General features: G+C 37.7%; 1 protein-coding gene across 3 annotated transcripts in view; it reads left to right on the forward strand.

Moving 5' to 3' along the window:
* CFAP54 (cilia and flagella associated protein 54) overlaps positions 1-27,282 on the forward strand; it is a 291,595-nt gene that overhangs the window by 178,268 nt on the left and 86,045 nt on the right. For all 3 annotated transcript variants that reach the window (XM_045463273.1, XM_045463270.1, XM_045463272.1), the window contains 7 exons: positions 495-581; positions 5,317-5,439; positions 9,460-9,513; positions 14,833-15,040; positions 17,155-17,234; positions 18,866-19,035; positions 26,292-26,397. In XM_045463273.1, coding sequence (XP_045319229.1) covers positions 495-581; positions 5,317-5,439; positions 9,460-9,513; positions 14,833-15,040; positions 17,155-17,234; positions 18,866-19,035; positions 26,292-26,397 — 828 coding nt within the window. The remainder of the gene's footprint in view (positions 1-494; positions 582-5,316; positions 5,440-9,459; positions 9,514-14,832; positions 15,041-17,154; positions 17,235-18,865; positions 19,036-26,291; positions 26,398-27,282) is intronic.

Consider the following 27,282-nt stretch of genomic DNA (forward strand, 5'->3'; position numbering starts at 1 on the left):
GCATGCTATAAAATACTTTTTTGCTGATAGAGATATTCCAGTTGAAGACAAATAGCAGCAGCCATTGAGATGAAAGAGTTGGGGACATGGACGTGAGTTCCTTTGCTTTGAATTTTGAAGTTATTTGATAGCTTATTTGCTAGAATGTTTCTCCAGGCCTCAGTGATTCATATATATGTTAAGTTAATTTTTTTCAAGGAAGGTAATTGGTTGGATTTTCACTTTTCCATGCTTAAAGACATTCAAAACCTAGGTTTTGGGTACCAAGCGGCATCTAAAAGTCCCCTGGTGGCACTTTGAAGTTCTCATAAAATCATGAAGCTTATGCTAGGCAGATTGTTTCATTTATGCCAAATAATAGAGGCTCCTAGCATGACAAAATCAATTGCTCTTTTACATAACATCTCCTACATTAAATTTGGCTACATTTTCTTTTTAGGTTGTTAACTTGATAAAACATGTTCTAAATCAAAAAATGTTTTTACCATTGGTAGATTCTGCCTCTCCTTGCATTGTATCAGTATTTTGTTTCTGGAATTTGCCAAGACCTAGTCAGAAATCTAGAAGCAAGGATCCTCAAGGTATGTTACAAACTTTTAAGATATTTGATATCCTTGAACTATAAAATATTTTCATAAATGAATTTCGTTCTAATACTCATAATAATAAGCTGATAATAATATGGTGTACTGACATAAAAAAAAAACCTCTGCCCGTTATTATAATAAAGTATGAGAGAGAGGTAATTAGAATGGTTAGATCGTTTTATGCTTGGACCGCGGTAAGGTGAGGAAGAGCTACACACAGGAAAAAGGCTCACCCAGCATCAGTCAGCCTGGAAATCACCACTTCTGAAATGTTGGTCTCTGAGTGGAGACTAATGAGTCAGTTTTCTGAAGTTTCTGTGAACTTCTTGCTAAGGATCTTTATGTATATCATGATATGTGAGAAGTTTTCATTGCATAGGCAATTGACATGACAAAACACACAGATGCTGAATTATAACTAATTCTGTAACCTAGAAGTCAGGTGAGGCTCTCTGCCCTCAAGAGTCATATGCAGTTGGCTCCAACCCCATGTGGAGTGGGTACTTCAAGCACCTCATTTTCTCTGCCCATTTTCCTACTTAGCTGTGGTCATAGTCCACTTCTGCTGAATCCATTTTGTACGTGGATCACCTCAACATCCAGCAGATTTGCACCTCCTCATTTTGACTATGGAATTCAGCCCTAATTCCCATTTTACAAACACACACACACACACACACACACACACACACACACACACACTCACACTCACTCACTCACTTACACACAGACATACACAACACAGTCACCCAAGGCCTGTCTTTTTGTATTGGACTTAGTAAAAATTTGGAACACTGGAAAACTTAAGTTGAGGCAAAAACAAACAATTTAAAATAGAATGTTTGGCATGTCTGAGTTTAAAATATTTCTTAGCCAACATCTCATGCTTTCGCCTCTCATCCCATGGCTTAATCAGATGTGTGCTGGTAAATGTTTCACACCTCACTCTAAAAAAAAGCCCTGATTTGTAGCATTTTCAGTTTCCATGGTACAAATATTCCCCCTACGGCTGACTTCAGCCTACCAACAGGGCATTACTGAATGTGGAATTGAGACAAGATGTGCACAATTTCCTCTTGTCCTTGGAAGTAAGTGGGCTCCAACACACCACTGGCTTACCCCTCCTTGTCCCTTTTTGGAAATACCTTCTACCCTTCTTCCACAAAGCTTTCTCATTTTATAATGAGAGAAAATTAGACTTCCCTTTGAACTCTTCTCTCTATCTGGATCCTGTCTCTGGGCTGTGTTTTCAGACCCAAATAGTCCATTGCATTCTATTTCTAAATAAAGACAATACCTTCCCTAAGAGGAATTCTGGTGCTAACTATTAAGAGAATATATTTTAACTCAGGAATAAATGATTTTTTATCAGCATGAAAATTTCTGGATCACTCTTTCTGACCTAGTGAACTCTTAAGAGTTCTCCTGCTTTTGATTTCCAGTGACACTTTTTTTAAAAGCTGCATATAACTTTTCTCTCTCTGTCTTTTCAAGACAGTGCTCTATTCAAAATTGCAAAATTCTTGAGGTTAGGGCCTGTATCACATTCATCTTTTAGTTTCCTATTGTATATTGAGAAATAAATTCACATATTGATATTCAGTAATTAATTATTGAATTGAAATTAAAATCTATAGACATTTATCAAGGGCCTACTGTCCATACTTTTTAGTGTTTAGTAGGAACTCACCTAGAAGATACTTGGTAAACATTTATTGCTTTACCTCTGAAACAACATTTATTGAGTATCTCCTATATAAACGCACTATGTTAGTAGCTAATTAAAGAAATGTAACCCATGGTTCTTGCTTATAAAGAAGTGAGAGACAGGATGTATACACAAAACAATATCATGTGCATCTGCCCCTTGATTGTTTCCAAATGAATATGATGAGCACTGTCTTCTGGAGTTTGAAAGAGGGAAAATGGCTTTGGGTCTCTTGATTTTACTAAGTAGGTAATATTTGGTGAAGAAAGCAGAAGTAACTCAGCGGGAGAGAGGAAGAAGGGAACATTCTGGGCAGAAAGATACGGAGATGAGACAGCATTGACTCTAAGTGTGCAGTGGTGGTTGAGTGAAGCCAGAGAGGAGGTTTTGAGTGGGGAGAAGGTTGTATGAGACTCCCAGAGGTGCATGTTGTGGTCCATGATGTCCATGAAGGGGGCCCAGTCCTGACTTCCAAACTGAAGCATAATGTGGAGGCTGAACAGTGAGAGAAATGAGGAGATTATGAAATCAGAACTAGGTAACAGTTTTATTCTGGTCTGTCATTTAGAGGCAAGAGAAGCATGGAAGGGTTGCAGTGACCGTTAGTAACATGTCAAAAGGAGATCCGGAGAGGCACTGAAAGATAGAATCTGGACCTAAGTTTTTTATTAGCTAAGTTTGTGTTTTATTGGATTGTTAGCACTTGGAAGCTTTTTGTACTAGAGTAGCTTCAAAGCCAGTGAAGAACTGTGGACTGTATTCTGCAGCCTTGGGTGGAGAGGTGGAATGAATTGCAGAATCTTGATCAAAAGAAGGACATGATCAGATGTATCTGGTAACAGTGTCAGGAGCAGAGCAAGATGGAAATGGTGTCTTGCTGGCATAGTAGAACAGATAAACCTGACTAGGGTTTTGACAGAAACAATGAAAAAGGGCAACTGATGCATCATAGAGAGGAAGAAATGACAGCCTGTTTGAGTAGAGTTGGCCTGACCTTTCTGAAGTAAACTGGGGTCAGTGAGTGGGAAGAGGGAAAAGTCATAGTCAGGAAATAGCAAACAATACTTTCTGACAAGTCAAACAGCAATAGATCAAGCTGTTAAGTTTCAGTTGTGCACTAGTGTCTTTCAGGGAAAGCTTTAAGACCTCTTTATGATCAGCCAGTCTGGCTTCACTTTAGAACTGCCAACATTTTGAAAGATTTATTACTCTCAACACATCCAGCATTCACGGGACGGGTACTGATAGTTCTGTATTTGTGCGAGTGAAGGGTTGATTTAAGGGTAGTTCTTTCTTCCATCTGGCTTGTTTATGTTCACACCATTGGCCATTTCTGAAAATACATGTTCATTATTATTGCCATTGCTTTTTCAAATGGCCAGATTGGTATGATGAACTGAAACCAGAGGTAGGCTTCGCAGTTACAGGTAGTTCATGTTACAGCCTTCTCACAGCCAAGACCAGAAGAGACTAACCTTGCACAGCATTTCCTGCAAGGGGTAAGAAAAAAAATGTTCATCTAGAAGTCTAAAAGAGCTCATATGACTCCCTAATGCCTACTTTGATATTATATGGTACTGGGGAGTTTACAGCCCAAGGTATCTTAGGCAAGAACCAAAGTATGCAACTTGATAGACAAGCAGTTTTCTCTTCTCCATTGAAAATATTCTCCCAAACCTTTTATGTTTTATTCAGGTTATTGTCACATCTTATTTACCCCGAACTTACCTTCTTTTTATTTCTTTAAAATTTATGTAGGTTTGAGATTCCTAGGGTGGTGCTTAGTGGAAAAGAGATAATAAGTATATGTGTATGTATGTGTATTTTATGCATATGAGCTTCATCCAATTTTCTATTTCATTCCCTGCTTGCACAATTTACTCTTCTCTATTCTCAACAATCACTGGAGTTTGCAAGATGTAAGTCAGGTTAGGACCATGCCCTGTTCAAAATGCTCTAATACCTTCTTATCACACAGAGAATAAAATTCCAAGTTCCTACTCTGGTCTACAGGCCACCATTCATAACTACCTCCTAACCCTCTTCCCCTCTCTCCCTAAATTCCTGCCACAAGGCTCTTCCTTGAGCACCCCAGGACTCCCAGACTGCTCCTATAGCCACATGACTTTTGTGCTTGAGTTTCTTCAGCAGATTTTCCACATGTCTCTCTCTCTCACGTCATTCCCCAATTTTTTCTTGTATGTCTTCTCAGAGAAGTCCTCCTTGACTGGAATGTTGAGAGTAGCATTTTGTCATTACCCTCCATCCCTTATAATACTGTGTAGATCTTCATGTATCATTTAAACTTAGCTAAATACACATCCGGAAGGAACGTAACATCCAAGAGGGCTTGGTACATAAGAGGTGCCCAATAAACATGTTGAATGATTGAATGACTTTGTTCAGGAAATTTCTTCCCATAATTTCCTGATTGAAAGTCTTGCTTGATAATATTCAAATTGAACCACACACAATGCATAGTCACCAATTGATTAATTTTAAGGATATGTCTTTAAAATTGACAGTGTCCATTAATCATGGGGACAAAGCAAATAGTTGTCTCTATGTTGATCCATTGTAGAGTTCATCTCCTGGTTTGTTTCACTTTGCTCAGAGTATTAAAGAACATCAGGAGTGTTTTTGTTTTGTTTTTCTTTTAAGCCATAGTTCACTATGGGAGCAAAAAATAACTTTAGTTATTTTTTTAACCCTTCTATGCCTGCTATGTTTTGTGTTTGCCTCTGATGAAGTAAGCCACATCTGATAAATGTCCATTGCTTTGAACAATTGCCTGCTGTTGTTTATCAGCTTCTTGGTCTATTGCACATGTAAACTAGCTTATACACAAACACATACATCTCCATCCACTGTGTTTACCAAGCATTAGTTTAGACGGCATTGCCAGTATTAAGCAGAAATTTTGGAACTCAGAAAGTTGATGACTTTTCTCTAAAATTGTTATTTTGTAAGTAACACAAATCATTTACTTTAAAATCTCATTTCTTTTTCTTTCCTTTAAAGATAGAAGTCCTTACAGATTTGGGATTTTTTTCTGAAGCCTTTTATGAAATATCCCAGATTTTTTATGGAAAAAACATGCCTTCCTCGATACCTGCAGGCTGTAAAGCTACTGGAAAAGTGAAGGTAAATCTGCTGTTTGATTCAAAGCCATTTCTTTACCTCTTGAAGGCTACATTCCTAAAATTTAGGGAATACTTCTACAAAAGTGTATTTACAAGTCTCTGGTACTGCAAACCTCTTTGTTAAGCCTGGTTATAGCTAACAGCAGGCTTTTACAAGGTTTCATTTGTCTGGAATGGAAGGGTGTCATGTGGGGGAGTGTGGTATTGGAGTCGATTTTTACAATGGAATTCTGTCTGTATGTTATGGACGGTCTCAGTGGACACATTTATCAGCCACTACCTCTTAGACTTTGGCGTCTAATCTTACAATTTCTGGCTAATGTTGTTAGTTAAAACAGTCTCTCCTCATGTTTTATTTGGATATTTTTTTGATTTATATATTGTATACCAAAGTGTTAAGCATGTTTTGTTCAAATTGTGTTTGTAAATTAGATAATTGAAACATCCTTGAAAATGAATACTGGCATTTATATTTAAATCAGAGGGAGCCATTTTTCCCACTATTTTGGGTTTCATGGGAATCACTGAGTGATCTTGCAGCAGCTTGGACCCTTGTGATCCAGCAATAAAGGAAATAGGAGGTAATAAGTCAGTTTCCTGGGGGAGATTGTACGCGTGAGGAGTGAGACTGGCAGACACAGTACATACTGGTGACATTCAAATTTGGAAGAACTGAAAGAAGCTGGGAAATAGGCTGTAAGTCTTGAAAATTACTTGTAGCAACTGAAATTAAATGTACATACAATGCATTCATTACCTCAGTGTATTCCCCTAAAATGTCACTGCTTATTTCTCAATATGACTGCTATAGCATTATAATTTGTTGTTCTAGGGCAACTGTGAGGTTATCTCCTAAGAGAGACATTCAGTAGGCAATAGGATACATCTGTGTGTATATGTATATACATCTCTATCTCTATCTATCTTATCTATCTATCTATCTATCTATCTGTCTATGTGTCTAGACAAAGACGAATCAGTCGGTGTTTTTGCTCATTGTCTTGGCATGAACTAACTCATCTTCTTACCTGGGTTAAATTGACAATATTTTCTTGCTTGCTTCTCAGCCAACAGCCTTTCCTGATGTAAATGGTTTGCATTTTGTTATTAAAATTATATTTTAATTTATTTAAAAATATTTTTTGAGTGCCTACTGAATACAGGCACTACTTTAGTCATGGGGATAGACCAGTAAAAAGATAAATGGAGATGTTGCCTTTTTGGAAGCATGTTACTATTGGACAGTCCAGTGAAGAAGACAAACAATAAACATATTAAGCACATAAAGATATGTCAGGTGATGAGGTACCATGAGGGACACCCAAGCTGAGTTGAGGGGACAGAGAGTGATTAGGGCAGTGGATGGTTATTTTATTCAAGGTGGTTTGGGAAGTCTATCTAATAAGGGAGTTTTGAGGGTGAAAGATTCGAGGGAGGGATAGGAATAGGAGGAAGTACAAGGGCATAGGCCCTGACAGAGATACCTGCAAGATGTGGTTGAGGAAAACCAAGGAGGCAAAGTGGAGCTGGTAAAAGAGAGAACAGTAGTAGATGGTGGGACTCAGGAACTACAGTCATATAGGACATCTTAGGGCTTGGTGAGGACTGGCGTTTACTCTAAATAAGATGAGAAACTTTATAGAGTTTGGAGCAGAGGAATGACAGGATAAGAATTACTTTCCAAAGGACCACTTTGCCTGCTGTTTGGAGAAAAAACTGCAGTTGGGCATGGGTATAAATAGGGAAACCAGTTAGAAGGCCTTTTCAAATAACATGAGTGAGACATGACAATGGTTGGGGTAATAGTGGTGGAAGGAATGAAAAGTGGTCTCCTTAGTAGAGGTGGATCCTGGTAAATTTGGGAGCATTAACATAGAAATTTAAAATCATGAGACTGGATGAAATCAGATAGGGCAGAGAGAGAGAAATAGAAGTCAGAGGACTAAACGTTGGAGTCATCCACATTTTGAGGTCAGAAAGATAAGGAAAGAAAAACTAGCTGGGTAGAAAGAGAAACAAAAGAGAGTTTTTAACGTTCATTGCCTTCACCAAAACAAATAGTATGAAACTCATCTTTATAGGTAAATTCCAGTTTCATTTTTATTATCTAGTTTTCATGAGAGAAATGTATGGGTGAATTGTCTTTAAATAGATTGTGACTTTAAATTTTGTATTCTCCAAGTTAATTTGAAGCTTTCCAGCTTCAATTGGGAACTTAAAAAGTATAATTAAAAGAGGAAATGCGTTCAGGGTTTATAATTAAAATAGGTGCCAATGTTATTAGGCTGCAGGCTAGTTATTTAAAGAAAGGATTAATTAATTAGATTTTAGTTGTAAAAGAAGTAACTGAAAAAGTCTTACAGATTACTACTGGACTTTTCACAGACTAAAAAAAATTCTATCTTTTAACATGATACTCATATTGGGATTCTGCTCTTATCACCAAATCTAAGTCCATCATCAGCTTTCTTCCCATCATATCAACAAAGGTCTTCCCTTGGATTCACGTATTCACTTTTCAGTGTATTAGAGAAGATAAAAAATACCGTCAAAAAAGGGAAAAAAATGTTAACAGTTACCAGCACTTTATTCCAGTAAGAGCTATCTGTGATGTCTTGGTTTAGGGGCCCCTCAAATCCCTTAGATTCTAGGACAAGGATTTGGGAGCAAGTAGTATATTTGGGAAGTGATATCAGGGAGAATGGTGAGTGTGTGGTAAGTCACATAGGGAAGGGAGGAGAACTATTGCAGAGAGTATTAATGAGTCACTGCGTGGACAATCAGGCCCTCAGAGACCAGGGAGAACAATCTTGTGCTCATTGGATTGGGTTACTCCCTGTGCTTCCAGCCTCTCCTGAATACTCCTGTGGCCACAGAACGCCCTCAAGCAAAGGCATACAGGTGTTTGAAGTAGGATACTGTCCATCAGTGAGTAATCTATCCACAGAAGCTTCTGGTGTCTTCCAGATGACCCAGGGGATATGGGCATGGCATCAGTACTGGCATCTTTGAAAAAGGGCCTCTGTACCAAGAGGAATGCATTCTGCACAATGATACAACCATCTCCTGTGGCAAATAAATGGAATGTTTCCTAATGTGGCATTATATTTAGAGCCAAACATATTGACAGGCCATTCACAATAAAGGAAAAGAACCACAAAAAGAGTTATTCTAAAGAGTAATATGATTTTACCTCAAACTGGCAAAGATTTTTCTAAATGCTAATACTCATTCTAATACTCTTATGACCCAGCAATTCTGTTCCCAGGAATCTATCCAAAGGGGATAATGAGAAATACAGACAAAATAGTCACGCGTGTTATTTAAACTAGGGCTGAATGGTGAGATGGGGGTGGGAATTTGTCCCCCTGATGTCTAACAAAAGGAAAGGAGTTATTATGATGCATTCATAGCGTAGAACATTACTTAGTTATTAGACTGAGGTTTACAAATGACTTAATGACATGGAAAAATAATTATGATGCAATGTTTAATGAAAAGGAATACAAATACATACATATATATATATATATATAATTTTTTTTACTAAAAAAATTTTTTTTTAATGTTTATTTATTTTTGAGACAGAGACAGAGCAGAGAGAGAGAGAGGAGGGGAGGGGAGGGGCAGAGAGAGAGAGAGACACACAGAATCTGAAACGGGCTCCAGGCTCTGAGCTGTCAGCACAGAGCCCGACGCGGGGCTCCAACTCACGGACTGTGAGATCATGACCTGAGCCAAAGTCGGACGCTTAACTGACTGAGCCACCCAGGCGCCCCAATATAATTTTAAAATACATCAAAAAAATTGGTAGTAAAGACACCAAAATATTAACATTGACAACCTAAAAGAAGTTGACTTATGTGTATTTCTTCTTTATTCTATACTCATCTCTCTGACTAGAACATGTATTGCTTTTATAATAAAAATTACATTTAAAATACTTTTAGAACACATTAACAGTTTAATTTAAAAAAAACAATACTTTTGCTTCTAACGTTAGTGCTTTATATATTGACAGATACTTCAATCATTTGACTCAGGAAAACCTCTTACTAGTAAAGAAAATTTACAGGTAAGGATAACAATATTTTATAAATGTTGGATACTTTGTAAGGATAATTTTGAGTCATTTCAATCTATTTGGTAAGTATAACACTTGTTTTTGAAAATCTGCTGTGTAATTAATATGCTTTTCTATTTCTAATAATGGGGTTTTATCTCCAAATATTGGGCCCAAGGTAGTATCGGACCCAGACTGCTCTGGCTTTCAAATTGAGCAAATATTGTTTATTGCTTGTAAGTTTTAAACTATATATGTGTATTCATTTTGTTTATATAGCCCTGTCAAGTATCTAACTTTAATGTTTATCTTGATTACCTTGGTGGGAATAGCTGACTTTGATTATAAGAAAAGGATTTTGTGTGTTTTGCTGGTAGCCCACTTATTCATTTCTGCTTTTACTCACATCCTTTCTCCAGTCTGAGACTGCCTCTCAGTCAGTGGTTTTCTTCTTTCCATTTATTGAAGCATTTTTTAAAAATTATAAAAATAAAAAATTTTTATTGAGCTATAATTGACATATAACATTGCATAAATTTAAGATGTACAACACGTTGGTCTGATACTCTTATGTCCTGCAGTATGATTCCCACCATAGTGCTGGCTAATGGAAGGTTGTCATGTGACATTTTCATAAGCAACTCCTCTAACTTCCCAGTGCTCCTTGCAAACAGAGGACTAGACTCCCCATCCCAGCACATCTGTTCTTGTCACTAATTGAATGATTGGGGTTTAAGCTTTTGATAACCTAGTAGCATTTAAATATCTTTTTGTTTGTTTCAAGTTTTTACTTAAATTCTAGCTAGTTAACATATAGTATAATATTAGTTTCAGGAGTAGAATTTAGTGATTCATCACTTACATACCATACCTAGTGCTCATCATAAGTGCCCTCCTTAATACCCATCGCCTATATCTCCCATCCCCCTACCCCCTCCAGCAACCCTCAGTTTGTTCTCTGTAGTTACGAGTCTGTTTCAAGGTTTGCCTCTCTCTTTTTTCCTTCTATGTTCATCTGTTTTGTTTCTTAAATTCCGCATATTATTGAGATCATATGGTATTTGTCTTTCTCTGACTGACTTACTTCGCTTACCATAATATGCTCTAGCTCCATCCATGTTGTGTAGCATTTAAATATCTTGAAATCATTTTTTAAAATCTCAGGAGTATTGTCAGTCTGACCACTAGAAAGTGTTAGGGCAGAAGAGTAGTAGTGCAGCCATTGGTAAGGGGGCTACAGACCCCTAAAGGGTTCACACAACCAGGTGATAGTGCAGAGAGACAGCTGCATGTAGTTTTAATTTTTTTAAATGCTAGGAAACAACATTCTGTTTCATTAAGTAAGCTATTTTTATTAAATAATGTTGAGAGTCATTTACGCAAAATTGCTTTAGTTTTGTCTTCCATAACTTTGATAGGAAATATATCCTCTCCTTTTAATAAATGTAATCTTACTACTTTCCCATTAGTGTTCATGTTATCCCACAAACTTCACTTTTAATTATGCTTCAGATGATTCATTGTTTTCCCTTAAAATTTGTTTTGATTTATAAGCAACTTGCCTGAAATGAAAGAATTGGTATCAGGAAGATACGCACACATATTCACATTTCGCCTCAGTGTTCCAAGACCTTCAAATGTTTAAGAATATTTCTTCCCAGTCATAAACTCCAAGGCATCCAAAAAACACTTCCCCAAAAGGAATGTCTGTCTGATCATTTCTTTTTAAACAAAAAGAGACTGACAGTATAATGGAAAACTGATTTCTATTAGCTAATTAATTAAAACAGAACTGTTGATCTGCTGAAGACTCTTCAGATTACACTTTATATTTTCTGTATAGAGGGAGAGAAAGGAGTATTAAATAGCATTACTAATTACTCTTCTTTTGATCCTCAAGTGTTTGTGTGTAATTGTCAAGACTCATTAAGACGCTATTTGCTATGGAGAAAAAAGAGAAGAGAAACCTTCTCCTCTGCCCTACACCCACAACCAATCTGAAGTTTCTTCCCTAGATAGAGAATGCCAACCATGTTCCTAGCACACTGTTTGTCGCACACTCGGGCTCGGCACTGTTCCATGTCTGGCTCTTCTGCGTGTATTGATTTTCAGCCTTTAGAAGATGTTAGGATGGGAGAATGAACAACAGATCTCTCCACTGCCACTATTGCTTCAGACTCTCCCAAACACTGAGGTTTTTTCTTTGTAATTCATATAAGGCAAATAGTTTCCCTCTTTTCTAGAATATATAGCCCCAACACCTGAGATTATTAATCAACAAATATTATTAATTCAACAATTTTTAATAAGAGTCTGTTGTGTGCAAGGCACTCTTCTGGTGTTGTCAAATAAATACATTAGTCAGTGAGCAACAGACAAACTCCCAAGTCATCAGGAAGCTTGTATTTTAGGGGAAAAAAACTAATAAGAAACATGATGTATAAGTAAACATTATACTTAAGTAAATTATATGGTAAGTTAGAAGGTGATCCATGCTAGGGAGAAAATAAACCCAGCAGCACATAAAGGGGATTGGGATCATGGGACTAGGTTAGGGAGTTGTAATTTTAAATGGGGTAATCAGGTTAGTCCTCACTGAGGAAACATTTGTGAACAGGTAAAGGTACAAGTTTAGGACATCTGGAAAAAGAGCCATCTAGGAAGAGGGTACAATGAATGCAAAGGCGTTAGGGCAGGGTTGCCTAGCTTGGTGGGGGACATCTTTGTCAGCGTGACCAGAGCCATGTGAATGATGGGGAAGCAGTAGGAAACAGCATCAGAGAGGTAATGGGGCCAGTTTGAGAAGGGCCTTATTGGGCCTTTGTAACTTTGCTTCTTCCTCTGAACAAAATGGGGAGCCACTGGAAGGTTTAGAGCGGGGCTGTGGCCTAATCTACCTGTTTTAGCTGATCTGTTGAGCCTACTGTGTGCTAACTACTGTTCCAGTGCTGTCAACCTCAGTCATATTTTAGTGTGTGTGTGTATATGTGTGTGTGTGTGTGTGTGTGTGTGTGTGTGTGTGTGTGTGGTTGTGAGGTAACTAGGAATACAGTTTTGGACATGTTGAGTTTGAGGTATCTCTTAAATATCCAAATGGACTATTTGAGTCAGAAGCTGATTTGACTTCAGAAGAGAGGTTGGAGCTGGAGAGAAAATCGCAGGATTTCATCCGCATTTAGATGAAACTAAAACCATGAGTCTGTTTCAGATAATCTAAGGGGAGCAAGTAAGGAGAGGGAAAAGGACCAAGACGTGGGACACTCCAATGCTGAAAATACAGGAGGGGTGACTGGGTGGCTCAGTTGGGTTAAGCCTCTGACTCTTGATTTCGACTCAGGTCATCTCATGGTTGTGAGTTTGAGCCCCATGTTGAGCTACACGCTGACAGTGCTGAGCCTGCTTCAGATTCTCTCTCTCTCTCTCTCTGATCCTCCCCCACCTCTGCTCCTCCCCACTCCCCGCCCCTCCTCTCTCTTTCTCGCTCTCTCTCTCTGCCTCTCTCAAAATAAATAAATGAACTTAAAAAAATATGGGAAAAGAAGAGGAACCAACAAAGACTGAAAAGGAATGACCAACAGTAACAGTATAGGAAAGAAACCAAGAGAATGTGGTGACTTCTAAGAGAAGTCACTTCTCTTCTAAGCTAAGAGAAACATTTTCAAAAGAGGAAGTGATTCGGATGCCTGGGTGACTCAGTCAGTTAAGTGTCTGACTTCAGCTCAGGTCATGATATTGTGGTTCATGAGTTCAATCCCCACATCAGGCTCTCTGCTGACAGCTCAGAGTCTGGAGTCTGCTTTGGATTCTGTGTCTCTGTCTCTCTCTAACCCTTCCCCTGCTCACACTCTGTCTCTTTCTTCCTCTCAAAAATAAACAAACATTAAAAACATTTTTTTAAAAAGGAAGTGATTAATAGTGCCATATTTTGCAGATGAATCAAGCACCATAAATCACTAAGTCAAAAACATGCATCTTTTTTTCACATTTAATAGCTCTGAAATTAGAATGCATTTTATGGTTGAGGGCATGTGACAATTTAAGTGGTATATAAGATAATGATGTCTTAGATTAAAAGTAACATGGCATATGAGGACTAAGAATGGAACACTGGTTTCCATTCTTAGTGGTGTAGGCAAGTGTAGGCCACTGGTGACCTTGGCCAAAGAGTTTCAGTGTAGGAGAGGAGTGGGTTTAAAAGCAAATGAAAGGAAAAAATAAATAAATAAAAGCAAATGAAAGGAGAGAAATTTTAATATTGACAATTCTTTAGATCATTGCTCTAAAGGAGAGTGAGAATTTGGACAGTAGCTGGAAAGGGTAGTCAGGGCATAAACAGTTTTTGTTTTTTAAGATGGAGGAGAAGACAGTATGGCTATGTGCTGATAAGAATGTCTGTGGCAAGAGGACACTTATGATGTAAGAGAGAATGGCTGAGTAGACCAGTGCAGAAAGGATCAGTGACCTAAGTGGCAGGATGCTTGGGTGGGTGGGAGAAATGGAGATATAGGGTCTATATACACTACTTTGGCTGCCTCAGTTTTCTCTGTTAAGTAGAGGAAGTGAGGTCATTAGCTGGTAGGAACATCGGGGAGGAAGGGTTAGAATTTAGAAGCAAAAAGAGCGTGAAATTGGTTGTCTAGGAGAGAAGGAGTGTGAATGGACTAGGAACATGTAGGACGATGACCAGGCAGCACTGAGGTTTGGTCAGGAACTTCAAGTGGGACCACTTAGTCAGACTGCATGATTTTCTTCAACCTTCTTCCGCAGCAGGGTGCACACCTAAAGAAGGTTCAACACCGGATTTTACCAGGGCTGTGGTTGTGCCAAGGAAGTATATATGCAAAGGAGAGGGCCAGGGAATTGAGGGTGTACATGGGCAAGATCTAATGATTGAGCACGGAATCTAAACTGGGTGGGTAGCATGCTTGTGTACCCATTCTCCTGCTCCTGTCCCAGTACCTCTAATTCACTCATGCTAAAGCAGAGCAGACAAGTGTGCCTGGCTGATGAACTCTTGTGGGTTCTCTGTGTTAATGAGATGTCCCCTCCCTTGCTCTCAGCACTAGGTTTACTTTCTTTCTGTGGCAGGGCTGGGTGCTATTGAGGCACAGATCACAAACCGGTGGGGAAAGGCAGAAGCACTCAGAACTGCTGGGGTACATCTGACAGTATACATCTCTTGAAATAGACCTGCCATGTATGGTAGGTACCTCATGTCTATAGTGTATTCCTTCATCCAACACCAAATGAGGAATGCAAAAAGGGATGAAAACTAATAATATCTGAAAACAATACTTTACTGATTTGCCTTTTTTTGTTTCATTTTTTAAGGCACTTGATGAATTAATAAGTAAAGGATTGCCTCTAATTCTGGTTACAGTTGGCCAACCACATCTCCTAAATAAGTTTTCTTTCATTAAAGCCTACTTTTTACTAAGTGTGGCTGCAACAATAAATTGTGTCCCAGAAAATTCAATGAAAACAATCTACCATGGACTTGTTTCTGAGAAGAGTAGAGCAAACTTTCAAAACTTGAAAGGTAATCTTTTGTTTCATTTTTGACTTCTCTTTCTCCTCTTTCCCCAACTATTCCCACTCCACTCCCAATAATCCATATGAACAACCTAGTATACATTCTTCCATATTGTTCTCTAAGCACACTTAATGACACACATATGTGCCTATGTTAGGTATATGCATATCCATTTCTGTCCACATGTATCAGTATTCATACACTTTTTCATATATATACATACAAAATAGGATTCATCATTTATTTATAAAATGATATATGTTACATTTTTCTGCATCTTATGTTTTTTATGCATAAAATCTTCACTAAAACCACTTTAAGGCAACTGCTTTGTTTGTTCTGCTACTCTGGTTGTGCCGTGTTCTATGCTGAATCTCTCACGGCTTGTTCAACCATCCCACTATTGCTGCACATTCACTTTGTTTCTAGGAATAGGGCTGAAGTGCTACATATTCTTATCATGTAGTATATATTTCTATGGGATGAGATACCCATGGATAGGATTTATAGGTCATAGGTAAGTATTTCTCAACTGTATTGGATATTGCCCTAAGATTAATTGTTTTTCACCGTTAAGTATGGTGTTAACTGGGTTCTTCATTGATGTTCTTTATCAGGTGAGGAACTGTCCTTTTTATTCATGGTTTGTTGAGTGATTTTGTCATAAAAAGGTGCTGGATTTTATTAGGTGCTTTTCCTGCATCTATTAAGATGCTTCCATGTTTTTTGGTTTTTATTCCATTGATACGGTTTACAGCATTAATTGATTTTTGAGTGTTTAAGCCAACCTTGCATTCTTGGGCTATCTCGCATTTAGTCATGGTGTATAAATTCCTTTTATATGTTGTTGGATTCTGTTTGCTAGTATTTTGTTGAAGGTTTTTATATCCTTATTCATAATAAGTATGGTTCTGTAGTTTTCATTTCTTGAAATATCTTTGTCCTGTTTGGATATCAGAGTAATATTGACTCTGTTTTAAAATGTAACTTTTATTATTATTCAGGTATGATGAGGTCAACAGATAAGAGGATGGTGGCCATTAAAAACAGAGTTTGTTATTCAGTTTTCCAGGAGGAGGAGCAGGTCATTATCTGGGAGGGGCCACACAGAGAATCACCAAAGTCACTCAGAGGCAGAGAGAGCAGGAGGACGATGTGGATCAAACTCTTCCTAGGATCTCTCATGTTCTGAAATGCATCCCAGTGTTCTTCCATGCCAATCTCCAGGCATTTATTTTTGATCTTTGTCTCTCTCTCACTTTCTCTTTTAGGGGAGAAAACCCAGCCCCAGATCTTTCTGCTGGGTCTTTCCCAATTCTCAAGCCCTCTTTCATACTCAGCTGACTGTTTGCCCCAGAGCCCTTTAATTTAGGAGAAGAGCCAAGTAGGTAGTAGTTGGAAGAAGAAGGAAGTCAGATGTGTTCAATTCCATGCTATTTTGGACTTCCTCTTACCCCTTGACAAACTTAGTCTCTTTAGGTGGGTATTTTTTGCAGGAATTCCTAGTCAAATAATGATTTGTGGGGTTTTTTCCCCCCTCTCCTCTGTAGTCTAGAAGTTCAGTTTTACTAGAGCAGGCAGAGTCTGTGATCTAAATTATCTCGGTTCCTCCTGCTCAGAATGACAGGCTTTGGATTGTGGGTTTTTGAGATACTTGAGAATTGTGGATTTTGATGTTCTAAATACTCTCACTCTCTGCTCTTAGTGTGAGGGGCTTATGCAAATCAGTAGAACTACTGACATTTCCAAGGAGATCTTATTGAAATATTATAAATATCTGGGAGACCCAAAATACCTTGGGGACCTTAAGGCGTCCTGTGATCCCAGAGGAGGAACCATTACTCTATATCAGTAGCCAATAATTTAAAGAACATCACCAAGAATCCTCAAGATCCTTTCAGAATTATCTGATTTGTTGTAAAAATCATCCTCAGCCTTTGAATATATGATATTTAAGGACCATTTGACAGAACAATATGTTTCTAATTATCATGGTGGGTTTTTTTAAATATGAAATTTATGGATAGTTTCCCAACTAATGATGAGTTTTATAAACTAGAATAAATATTTAAACTAACCACAGATATTCTTGGTTCTTCAAAAATTTTGTGTCTTTATAGAATTATGTTTAAAGGACGAGGGAATCTCATTTGGTCGGTTTGCAAAAATTAAAGATGACTTCACACTTAGCACAATAAAGGTAAGTTTGGAAATTTTTTCAAATCATATGAAATTGGTTACCAAAATGTCCACTATGAGGTCCTGGATAGGCTCACTTTCAGGGTTGTGTTTGCTCTTGGGAGACTGAGTAGCTTTTCTTGCATAAGCATGGATTGGGGCCAGAGACAGAGTCTACTCCTCGTGAGAAAATTAGATGCCCAGAGATTGTCAGACTTTGACTTTACAAATATGATTAAGGCACTGTGGAAAATATGATTCATTATTTGATGGGATTTGAGTATTCCATTCCCTGTTTCTCATTTCCTAATAATAATAGTGATGACAACAGCAACACAAACAGCTACCATTTATTCAGTGCTTACTACGTGACAGGCACTTTGTATGATTAATTTTTACAACTCTGGGATGTAGGTATTAATCATTTTTGAACTATGTTGTGCTGAACCGTGAGAAAATTGAGGCTTAGACAGAAAAAAAATTCCTTAATGCCACGCATCTAATGAAATGCAGATCACGTTCTTAGCCATTATACTCAGTTGCCCTAGTAGTCCTTGTATAATGTGTACCACTCTGTACAAACAAGTTTTTAGAGACCTGTTTTTTGAAGGATTGGTTGGTCCTTTTCTCCTTTGCCATGCTGGGTTGGTATTTACTATTGATTGTCTGCTATAAAATCTCATTATCTTCACATTACCAGTTAGGTGATCATAGCGTAACTTGAAATACAGTCAATCCTCATTATTCACAGATTCAGTATTTGCTAACTAGCCTGTCTGCTAAAATTTATTTGTCACTCCCAAATCAACACTCATGGCTCTTTTTTGTGGTCATTTGTGAACATCACAGAGCATAGAAAAATTTCAGTTGCCCAACACACACTCATACATTCCTAGCTGCGCTGGACAAGGCAATTCTCTGACTTTTTGTTTCCACTCTCATACTGTAAATAAGAATCCTTTCCATGGTCTATGCATCGCCATGTTTTTTGCATTTTTGTGCTTTTTATTGGTGATTTCACTATTTGAAATGGCCCCTAAGTGTAGCACTGAAATGCTGTTTATTATTCCTAAGAATACTAAATTGCTAAGAAGGCTGTGATGTGCTTTATGACTAAATGCCTAATCCACGCTTATGCAGTAAAAGCTTTAGTCAGGCATGAGTTTTAGAGCTATTAAGCTATGAGTTCAAGGTTAATGACTTTACAGTATATATTAAATAATGTGTCTTTAAATATAAATGCACATTAAACAAAGTTATATGTAGATCAGTTGGCAAAAATATCGTGACCAGAGGCCAGCAGGAACTTATTCCTGTATTTCCTCTATGAGCAATGCTTCAGTGTTTGCTAATTTAGTGTTTGTAGCAACTTTATGGAACAGTTTAAGTACCATGAATAATGAGCGCTGGCTGAGCACACAATAGAGGGTAACTGTTGTACATGCTTACTCTTGCCATTACTCTCCTTTTTGTTTTCTGTTGCCTTTTTCCTGTTCACTGAGCTCTCTTCTCTGATGATTATGTGCAAATTTCCTATTTGGTCTTCCGTTCAAGGTTACTTTCTTAGTACATGAAAAACACCTGATAAATAGGAATGAGATATTATTTGTATTATCTCTAAACTTACATGATTGTGTGGTATTCTTTCTTTAGTCAGCTTTACTGACAGAAGCTGAGGACAGGCTAAACCTCCTTGTGTCAGAGATGGAGCATCCAGGCCACAAGGACCTGTCCCAGTGTTCTGCTGGTGAGTTGGAGATTGTGGTAGAGGCCAGGCTTCAGCTGGCTGCAATTGCCCTGCAAAGACACCGGGCCGCATACAGGTGAGTCTCTTCAAGCACAGAGGAGAATTTCTTCCTCACCCTAATTTGTCAAATATACCTAGACTGTGTGTAAGTTTTATCAATTCCAATATTAATAGGGCATACTTGTGTTTTATTATTCAGGGGAGTTTCATATATTATTACACTTGAAACTACAGTTCTAAACAAAGCAATTACTTTATTAAAGCATAAGCTAGGATTTGTTTTAAGTTTATTTATTTTGAAGAGGGGGAGGGACAGAGAGAGAAAGAGAGAGAGAGAGAAAGAGAGAGAGAGAGAGAGAGAGAGAGAGAGAGAGAGAGAATCCCTAGCAGGCTCTGTGCATTTAGTGCAGAGCCCAATGAGGGGCTCAAACTCACGAACCGTGAGATCATGACCTGAGCCTAAATCAAGAGTTGGATGCTCAACTAACTGTGCCATCCAGGAGCCCCTAGGATGTTTTACATCATATAAAGAATGAACAAATTAACAGAGCTTTGCTTGTGTATTTATTTATGTTTTTATTTTTAAAACTTTAATTCCAGTAGAGTTAATATTAGAAACAAGCTCTATTATTAAAGAGTAACATTTTCTGAACTATGTTTTGCTGAACCATTTAAGAAACTTTTTTAAGTGGATAATTATTTAAATATGATACAACTGTTAGTATCAGACCTTTCATTTCACCTGTTCATTGATTCATTCCTTAACCCAACCAGTATCCATTAACCACTGCATTGTTCGGCTCTTATCTAGACACTGAGGATACAGAGGGGAATGGAAATAGTTTCCGTATCTATATGCTGAAAGATATATAAACAAGTAAGCGGGATAGTAAAACTACATGGACCTATATTTTCAAAACCTTCTCATATCATTTGCAATAAATAGCTCTATGATGAGGCCCTGTGACATTTCAGTAATGATTCTTTGAATAATGCACATACTTATTATCTTCCATTCATTAGTTACATTCAAAAAATAATTTGGGGGCACCTACTATATGCTAGTCATGGTTCTTAGTTTTTGAGAGAAATCAATATCCCAGTACTGATAGACACTCATAGTACTGATAGATAATGTTAGATAGTACTGATAGATACAATTCAACAATATTGAAAACAGGCCTACCCTCAGTGGAGCTTACAATAGATAATAAATAGGCTGACAGTAAACTGTAAACATAATAAATGAGTAAATTGTATAGTGTGGTCAAAAGTGATACGTGTTATGGAGATATCAGGAGTAGAGGCAGGGGGAGGTGGAGGGCTATCATTGTAAAATGGTGCAGTCGTAATAAAGAGTATGACTACAGTTTGATGTTTGATGGCTGACAGCTTTCAAGCCCCACCGCTCCCCCCTTCTCCTGCCCCACATCTGGGAAGGCAGATAAGAAAACCCAGACGCTTTCTTAGGTAGAGCTGTGAGAAAAAAGAGAAGCCCACCTGTGGCTTCTGCAAAGGGGAAATCAATTCAGCAGAAATTTCCCTTTGCTTTGATGGGAAACACGTAATCATCTCATCAGTGTGAGCCTTGACCATAGACCATGCCATGATTAACCACATCTAAATTTGATTTTATGCTAGAGCAGTATAGATTTTTGGAAATTTATAATTTTTGTGGTTTCTAAACAGTGATGAAAATCCGTCTAGTCCATTTTGGAGCAGTGATTCTCAAAATGTGGTTTCCAGATTTCTAGGGGGTGATTCCAAGACCCTTTCAGGGGGTCTGTAAGGTCAGAACTATTTTTACAACAAGACTAAGATGTCATTCATCATCTTCATTGTGTTCTTATTTTCACTGATGCTTCAAGAGCAATGATAGGAAAACTTCTGGCCTCTTGCTGTGAATCACAGCAGTGGCCCCAAACAGTATTACTAGTGGCCATTACACTCCTTACTGCTGCGTGCTTGCAGTTAAAAAAAAATGAAATAAAATAAAAATCCAGTTAATGCTTTTGATGAACCAGTAAAACCTATTACATTTATAAATCTCCATCCTTGAATATATTTTTAATATTCTGTGGGAATATTAAATGGGAAATACTCCTAAAGCATCTTTGCTGCATATCAAAGTCTGGTGGTTGTCTTGGGGAAGAACACATATGTGATTAAATGAGAGCTAAACAAGCAGTTATTTTCACAGAACACCATTTTTATTTGAAAAGGCAACTGACAAACTGGTTTTTCAGACTTGGGTGTTTGACAGGCATTTTACTGAAAACGAGCAAAATGAACATGCCACTTCTAAGGCAAACAACTAATAGTATCTGTTGCTAATGATAAAATCTGAACTTTTTCAGGGAAATTAGAATTTTGGAAAATTTCTATTTGTTACCATGAGCTTGACAGTTTTCTAATGCTTACATAGTTCTGATGAGATTGGGAGTCATTAATATTAACAAGCATCATTTTTTTTTAAACTGTATAATGAAATGTTTCAACATTAAGGGGATTTGCATAACTCAGGGAGTTGTTATATTCCAAATCACCAGTGGATATTCCAAAATCCTGGTTAACAGGATAGACCAATAGGTTTTAATGTACCAGAGTAGGAAATAGCATCAGTGTGTGGTATTAGCTTTCACATTGCAAGAAACTTTTAAGAAACTATCACTTGTCACATTTTGGTGTAGTATCAAAGAATATTCACGATTGTTTTAAGAGAATATAATACTCTTTCTATTTCCAACAACTACCTCTGTGAGACCTAGTCTTCTTCATATACTTCAACCAAAACAATATGTCATAACTTGAGGCGCCTGGGCAGCTCAGTTGGTTAAGCATCTGATTTCGGCTCAAGTTGTGATCTCACAGTTCATGAGTTTGGGCCCTGCCTCGGTGGGGAGGAACCAGCTTCCCATCCTCTGTCCCCTTTGTTATCTTCCCCTCCCCCACTTGTTCCCTCTCTCTCTCTCTCTCTCTCAAAAATAAACATTAAAAAACCCACCAATATGTCATAGCAGACAAAAGAAGGAGATATGAAAGTCTTCTATTAGGTAGATTTTCTCTTATTAAGCCAGACATTAAAGAGATTTGCAAAAATACAAAATAATGGCATTCTTCTTGCTAATTTTTGTTGTTGTTTGGAAAATATAGCTGCCTTAATAAAAATGCATTATTGATGTTAACATGTAATGGGTTTATTGTTTGTATTTTAAAATGAATTAATAAATATTAGCAGAGTTAAAAATTTGTCAGCTTAAGTTCTAATATGATAAGTATTGATGGAAGTCTGGGAATTCTCAATAATTTTTAAGAGTATAAATGAGTGCTGAGAGGGGAAAAAAAGCTTGAGACACACTGATTTAGAGTATTGTTATATTAAAAAAATAATGTATGGTTATATTTATAGCTATCTTTGAGAATACAGTGGTAGCTGATTAATGGTAAATAGAATTAGCATAATAATATATCATCTTCCCTCTTCAAGTTTGAAGAGAAGGAAACTTTACTATGTGGTTTCTTATGGAAAGTATATGATTTGTATATATAGAAATACATCATCTCCCTCTCTATCTACAAAATATGTGACTATATGATTTCCTGTAGAAGAATGTAGAACTCTTTTCTCCAAACTGTTTCAGGAATCACCAGCAGCCCTAGAAAATATTTACCACTTACCTTCATTCATCCCCCTGCCCTCTGCATGAGGGCATGGAGGATATGAGTGATTTTTTTATTTCTTTAGGGAGGAAGAAGGAAACAAGAAACTAAAAATTACAAAATGGCCACAGAAAGTAGTGTCATAATAGAACTTTAATTTGAAGACCAGATAGACATATGCAAATGATGTGCAAGTATATCAGAATCACTCCTATTTTAAATACATGAACCTGACCCTTGGGACAAAACCTGCAAAAACTTTGATGTTGTTGCCTTTTTGCAGCAGAGTTGTCATTTGGGGAAGCCTACTGTCAAGATGAATGAGTTTCTCCTATGTGAACTTTACCCCCCACGAGCTTCTGTTTGGGCCCTGCTGAGAGTGTTGGACAGTCCCTTTCCCAAATGATGGTTAGCTTGACATTTTATGATACTTCTAATAAAATTATGTGTCAAGGAAATTGAAAGGCACATTCCCCAGGGTGACAGGTAGAGTGAGCTGCATGGATTTTATGAGAACAAACTGACCATTTTTGTCATGAATGTTAATAAGAAGTAAATGGGATCAAAGTTATTCAAACTATTTCTGCTTCTTTTAGGGCTGCCTCTCTGAGTCCTGTCTTTTTTTTTTTTTAATAAGTTTTCCTCTCTATTTAATTTAGTGTCTAAATGGGATACCATTTGAGCCTTTTAATTTTGTGTCAGAATGAAACTTCCTTCCTTGGGGATTTTAGAGTGTTTATAGTGAGTGATCCTACTCTTTCTGTCTCTGCGGTGGAGCACAGACTAGAAACTTTCCATTGCGCATCTATGCAGTGCCAGGTGGATTAGGACACACTAGTACCGTTTATATTTTATTCATTAAGTTTTGGGGTTAGCAAGATCCCAAACCTCATACCTCATTTAGCTTGAAGTCAGAATTTCATCTTCGGAATCAGAAGGGTGGGATGGGCACCTCTGTCTTCTTCCAGGGCCCTCTACTGGCCATCCTGTGCTAGCCTTGAAGGCTGCTCAGTAACCAAGGTGCCTTAGAAACTCTTAAGGATCCTTGAGTGTGGAGGGGTGTCAGGGAGAGGAATTTTCATTCCTATACACGTACTGAATCTGTGTCACATTTTGTGTTGATTTCTTGCTTGTTTGTTTAGTTTTATTTTAAAGAAAAACAGTTAAGTTATATAGTCACGAACAATACCTTAGGAAATATTCTACAAATATCTAAACCATTTTAACAAGTCAGTAGCATCTTGGGAATTTAAAATTCAATAATCACAGAAAGCTTTATATTCTGGTTACTAACTTAGAAAAAAAATCAATTTGGTTACCCCTCATATTCCCTGGCCTACTCGGTCTACCTAGTGAGAACAGCTCGCATGTATTGAGCGTGGTCTATTTGGTAAGCACTCCTATTTGCTAATAAGTTCACCCCACTCTTACTAGAATACCAATTCTATGAGGGCAGGGACTGTATCCATAGCCCCTAGATTTGTTCCTTGCCCAAAGGAGGTACTCCTATGTGTGTGTATTTTTGAACAAATGAAAGAATAAATAGCTCATTTAATCTTTACAATGATCCCATTTCATGAAGTCTGCTAAGTAGAATGTAAGGCAAGAGGCATTAAAGTGGACAAAGAGAGCCTTTGCATGGATAAAAGGTACAGTCAAGAATGAGTACGTAGCAGTCATAAACATGACACCAATAACTGTACCAAAATAAACAAAACCAAACTTATTAGAACTGTGGAAAGACCAAGGTCATGCTATAGGCAACAGTTAAGAGGGCAGGCACTGGAGCCAGCTGCCTGGGTTCTAATCCCGCCCCCTTCTTTCTAGTTGTGTCATCTTAGGCAAGTCATTTAACATTTCTGTCTCCATTTCCTAATGTATAAAATAGTGATGATAATAGTAGGATTAAAATTGTGATGATAATCCTTGTAGGATTGCGGAGGGGATTGAGTAAACTAATTCACCCAAAGCACTTAACACAGCACCCAACAGGTGGTAAACACTCGGTAAATACCAGTTATTGTTTTTTAAAGGATTCTGGAGAAAAAAAAGAAAAGAGAGAAAGTCTCTTGGCAGAGTGTGTGTGTTGGCACAATGTTTTCAGCTTTTAATACAACAAGTTGACAAAAAAGAAGATTTAAAAATAAAATTTAAACGTTGAGCATATGTACACACTCTAGGACCCTACAAGCAGAGACTATACCTCCCCAGAAGCATGCTGGACATGGATAAAGCTGACCTATACTAGGCCAGAAACCTAACTGACCCACGGTCCAGGGACACGGGAGGCCTCTGGAACGTATATGGAGGAAAATGGTTTGATCTGATTTACCTCTTGATGAGGTCGCTGTGACTGCTGTGTGGAGAACAGGGCTGCAGGAACACGAACCAGAGCGGGAGGCTGGTCAGGAAGCTCCCAGTCACGCAGCCTGGAGAGGATGGTGGCATGGATGAAAGCGCTAGCACTGGAGGAGGTGAGGAGCATCTCACCACCTCACCTGGCTGGTATCTGTGTTTTGAAGGCGAGGCTGACAGAACTTACTGATGGATAGAACATAGAATGTGAGTCGGTGAGGTAGTAGTATCGATTCTGGGCTCTGCTTCTGTGTTGGAAGACGAAGGAAGAGGAACGGGTTTGGCATAGGAGGAAGAAGCCAGGGGATCTGCTTTTAACCTGTTCTATCAGTTTCCTAGTTCTGCCATAACAGCGCACCAAAAACTCAGTGGCTTCAAACAACAGAATTTTATTGTCTCACACAGTTCTGGAGTCCATGCTCTAAAATCAATGTTCTTGGGCCATGTTCTATCTGAAGGCTCTAGAGGAGAAGCCTGCCTTGCTTCTTGTAGCTTCTGGTATTTGCCAGCAGTCCTTGGCATTTGTTGGTTTATAAAGACACCGCTCTAGGCATGCCTGTCTTCTCCCCATGTGTCTGCATGTCACCTTCCCTCTGTGCATGTCTGTCTCTCCAAATTTTCCTTTTTTATAGGGACAGCAGTCATATTGGGATAGGGTCCACCCAAATGGCCTCATTTTAACTTGATTACTTCAGATTACTACCATTCTGAGGTACTGAGGATTAGGACATCAACACAATTTTTATTTTGAGGGGACACAATTCAACTCATAACACCTGTTAAATGTTATTGTCTATTAACTATTCAAGTGAGAGCTTAGATAGATGGGTACATTGTCCATTTGGCTTCCACCCAGTCTTTCCATGTTATATAATAATGTTACGATAAGCATTTTCAGGTATATAGATTGTTCTGCATTTTGAATTTCATTTTGGAATAGATTTTTAGAAGCCTCTTGATATACATTAAGACATTTTGAAGAAGTGTGACATCAATTACAATTTTATCATTCTATAGAGGAGGAGAATATGATCGTTTAAAGTGCAGACAAATGTATGAAGCAACAGGAAATAAGGACAATTCCTATCTCCTGGCTTCTGTTTTCTTAACTTAGTATGTTTGCCTTCTGGTTCCGCTAGACACTGAGTAAGTAATAATTTAGCTTAAGAGTTTCCAAGTGTATAGCCTTAAGTAACAAAGTTCTATGACCTCAAAAATCAGAGAATTACATTCTGATACATATAAAATACTTATGTGCTCATTTTATTAATGAGATTGTCAGAACTAATAAGGTTTAAAATATATTTTCTATTTTAGTGCTGCAATAGTATTTTCTACACTTAGACTTCTCCAGGATTCAAAACTTTTTAAAAAGAAGGTAGTACAAGATGACACGGAGAATTCCATCTCTCTGGGAGCTTCTGTATGTATGAATTTAATTAATGTCTGTCTTTACAATACTTACTATATAATAACTGTTGGCATGCTAAGAAAGTGTCTAATTAATTGGATGAAATAAAGGCGTAAAGTAGAGAAAACACTGGATTCAGAGTAAGGAGATAAATGTTCAAGCCCCATTTTATGCCCTTTTTTTTATTGGCATACCTTAGGCAAGTCCCTTAAACTTTAAAACATTCTTTGATTAAAAATTTTAAGTTTAATTTAAATCTCATTTGTGAGCTGATGGAACTGAATGTAATAATCACTGAGATCCCACCAGATACATTTTTCCAGTATTCGAGATCTGATTTCTTTAGCAAATAAAGTTGTTTCACTTTATTTTGCTCCTGATTTCACTTTTGAATTTTTTACTTTGGCACCATCAGTAGATACCTGTGTTATTTCCTACCCTGGATTTCTCATAGTTAGATTCTTCCACATTTTAAGCTCTGAAATCTCTTTGACAACTGGTGTCACAAATTCTTTGAAATTTTATTGGATTTTGATAAGACCAAGTAATTTAACGATAGAGGATTGTTTAGGATTAAAACATAAAGATTCATCACACAGAATCCTTGCTCATTATTTTAAGCTTTACTAATAAAATTGCTAATATCTAGTGTCATTACAAATAAGCAAAACTAATTATCCTAAATAGAAACTCATTTCTTACTATATTAAAAGCAATAAAAATGCTAAAAAGCAATCTAATTCAAAAATTGACTGAGAGGAATGGTTGTCATTTGGGGGCTATTTTGCCTCCCAGGGGTGATTTGGCAGTATCCGGAGACTGGTTGTTAGAAGGAGAGAGGGTGCTACTGGCATCTAGTGCATAGAGGTCAGGGACGCCCTAGACACATAATGCACA

The sequence above is a fragment of the Leopardus geoffroyi genome, chromosome B4, assembly GCF_018350155.1.
Source record: "Leopardus geoffroyi isolate Oge1 chromosome B4, O.geoffroyi_Oge1_pat1.0, whole genome shotgun sequence".
In the NCBI taxonomy this organism is placed as follows: domain Eukaryota; kingdom Metazoa; phylum Chordata; class Mammalia; order Carnivora; family Felidae; genus Leopardus; species Leopardus geoffroyi.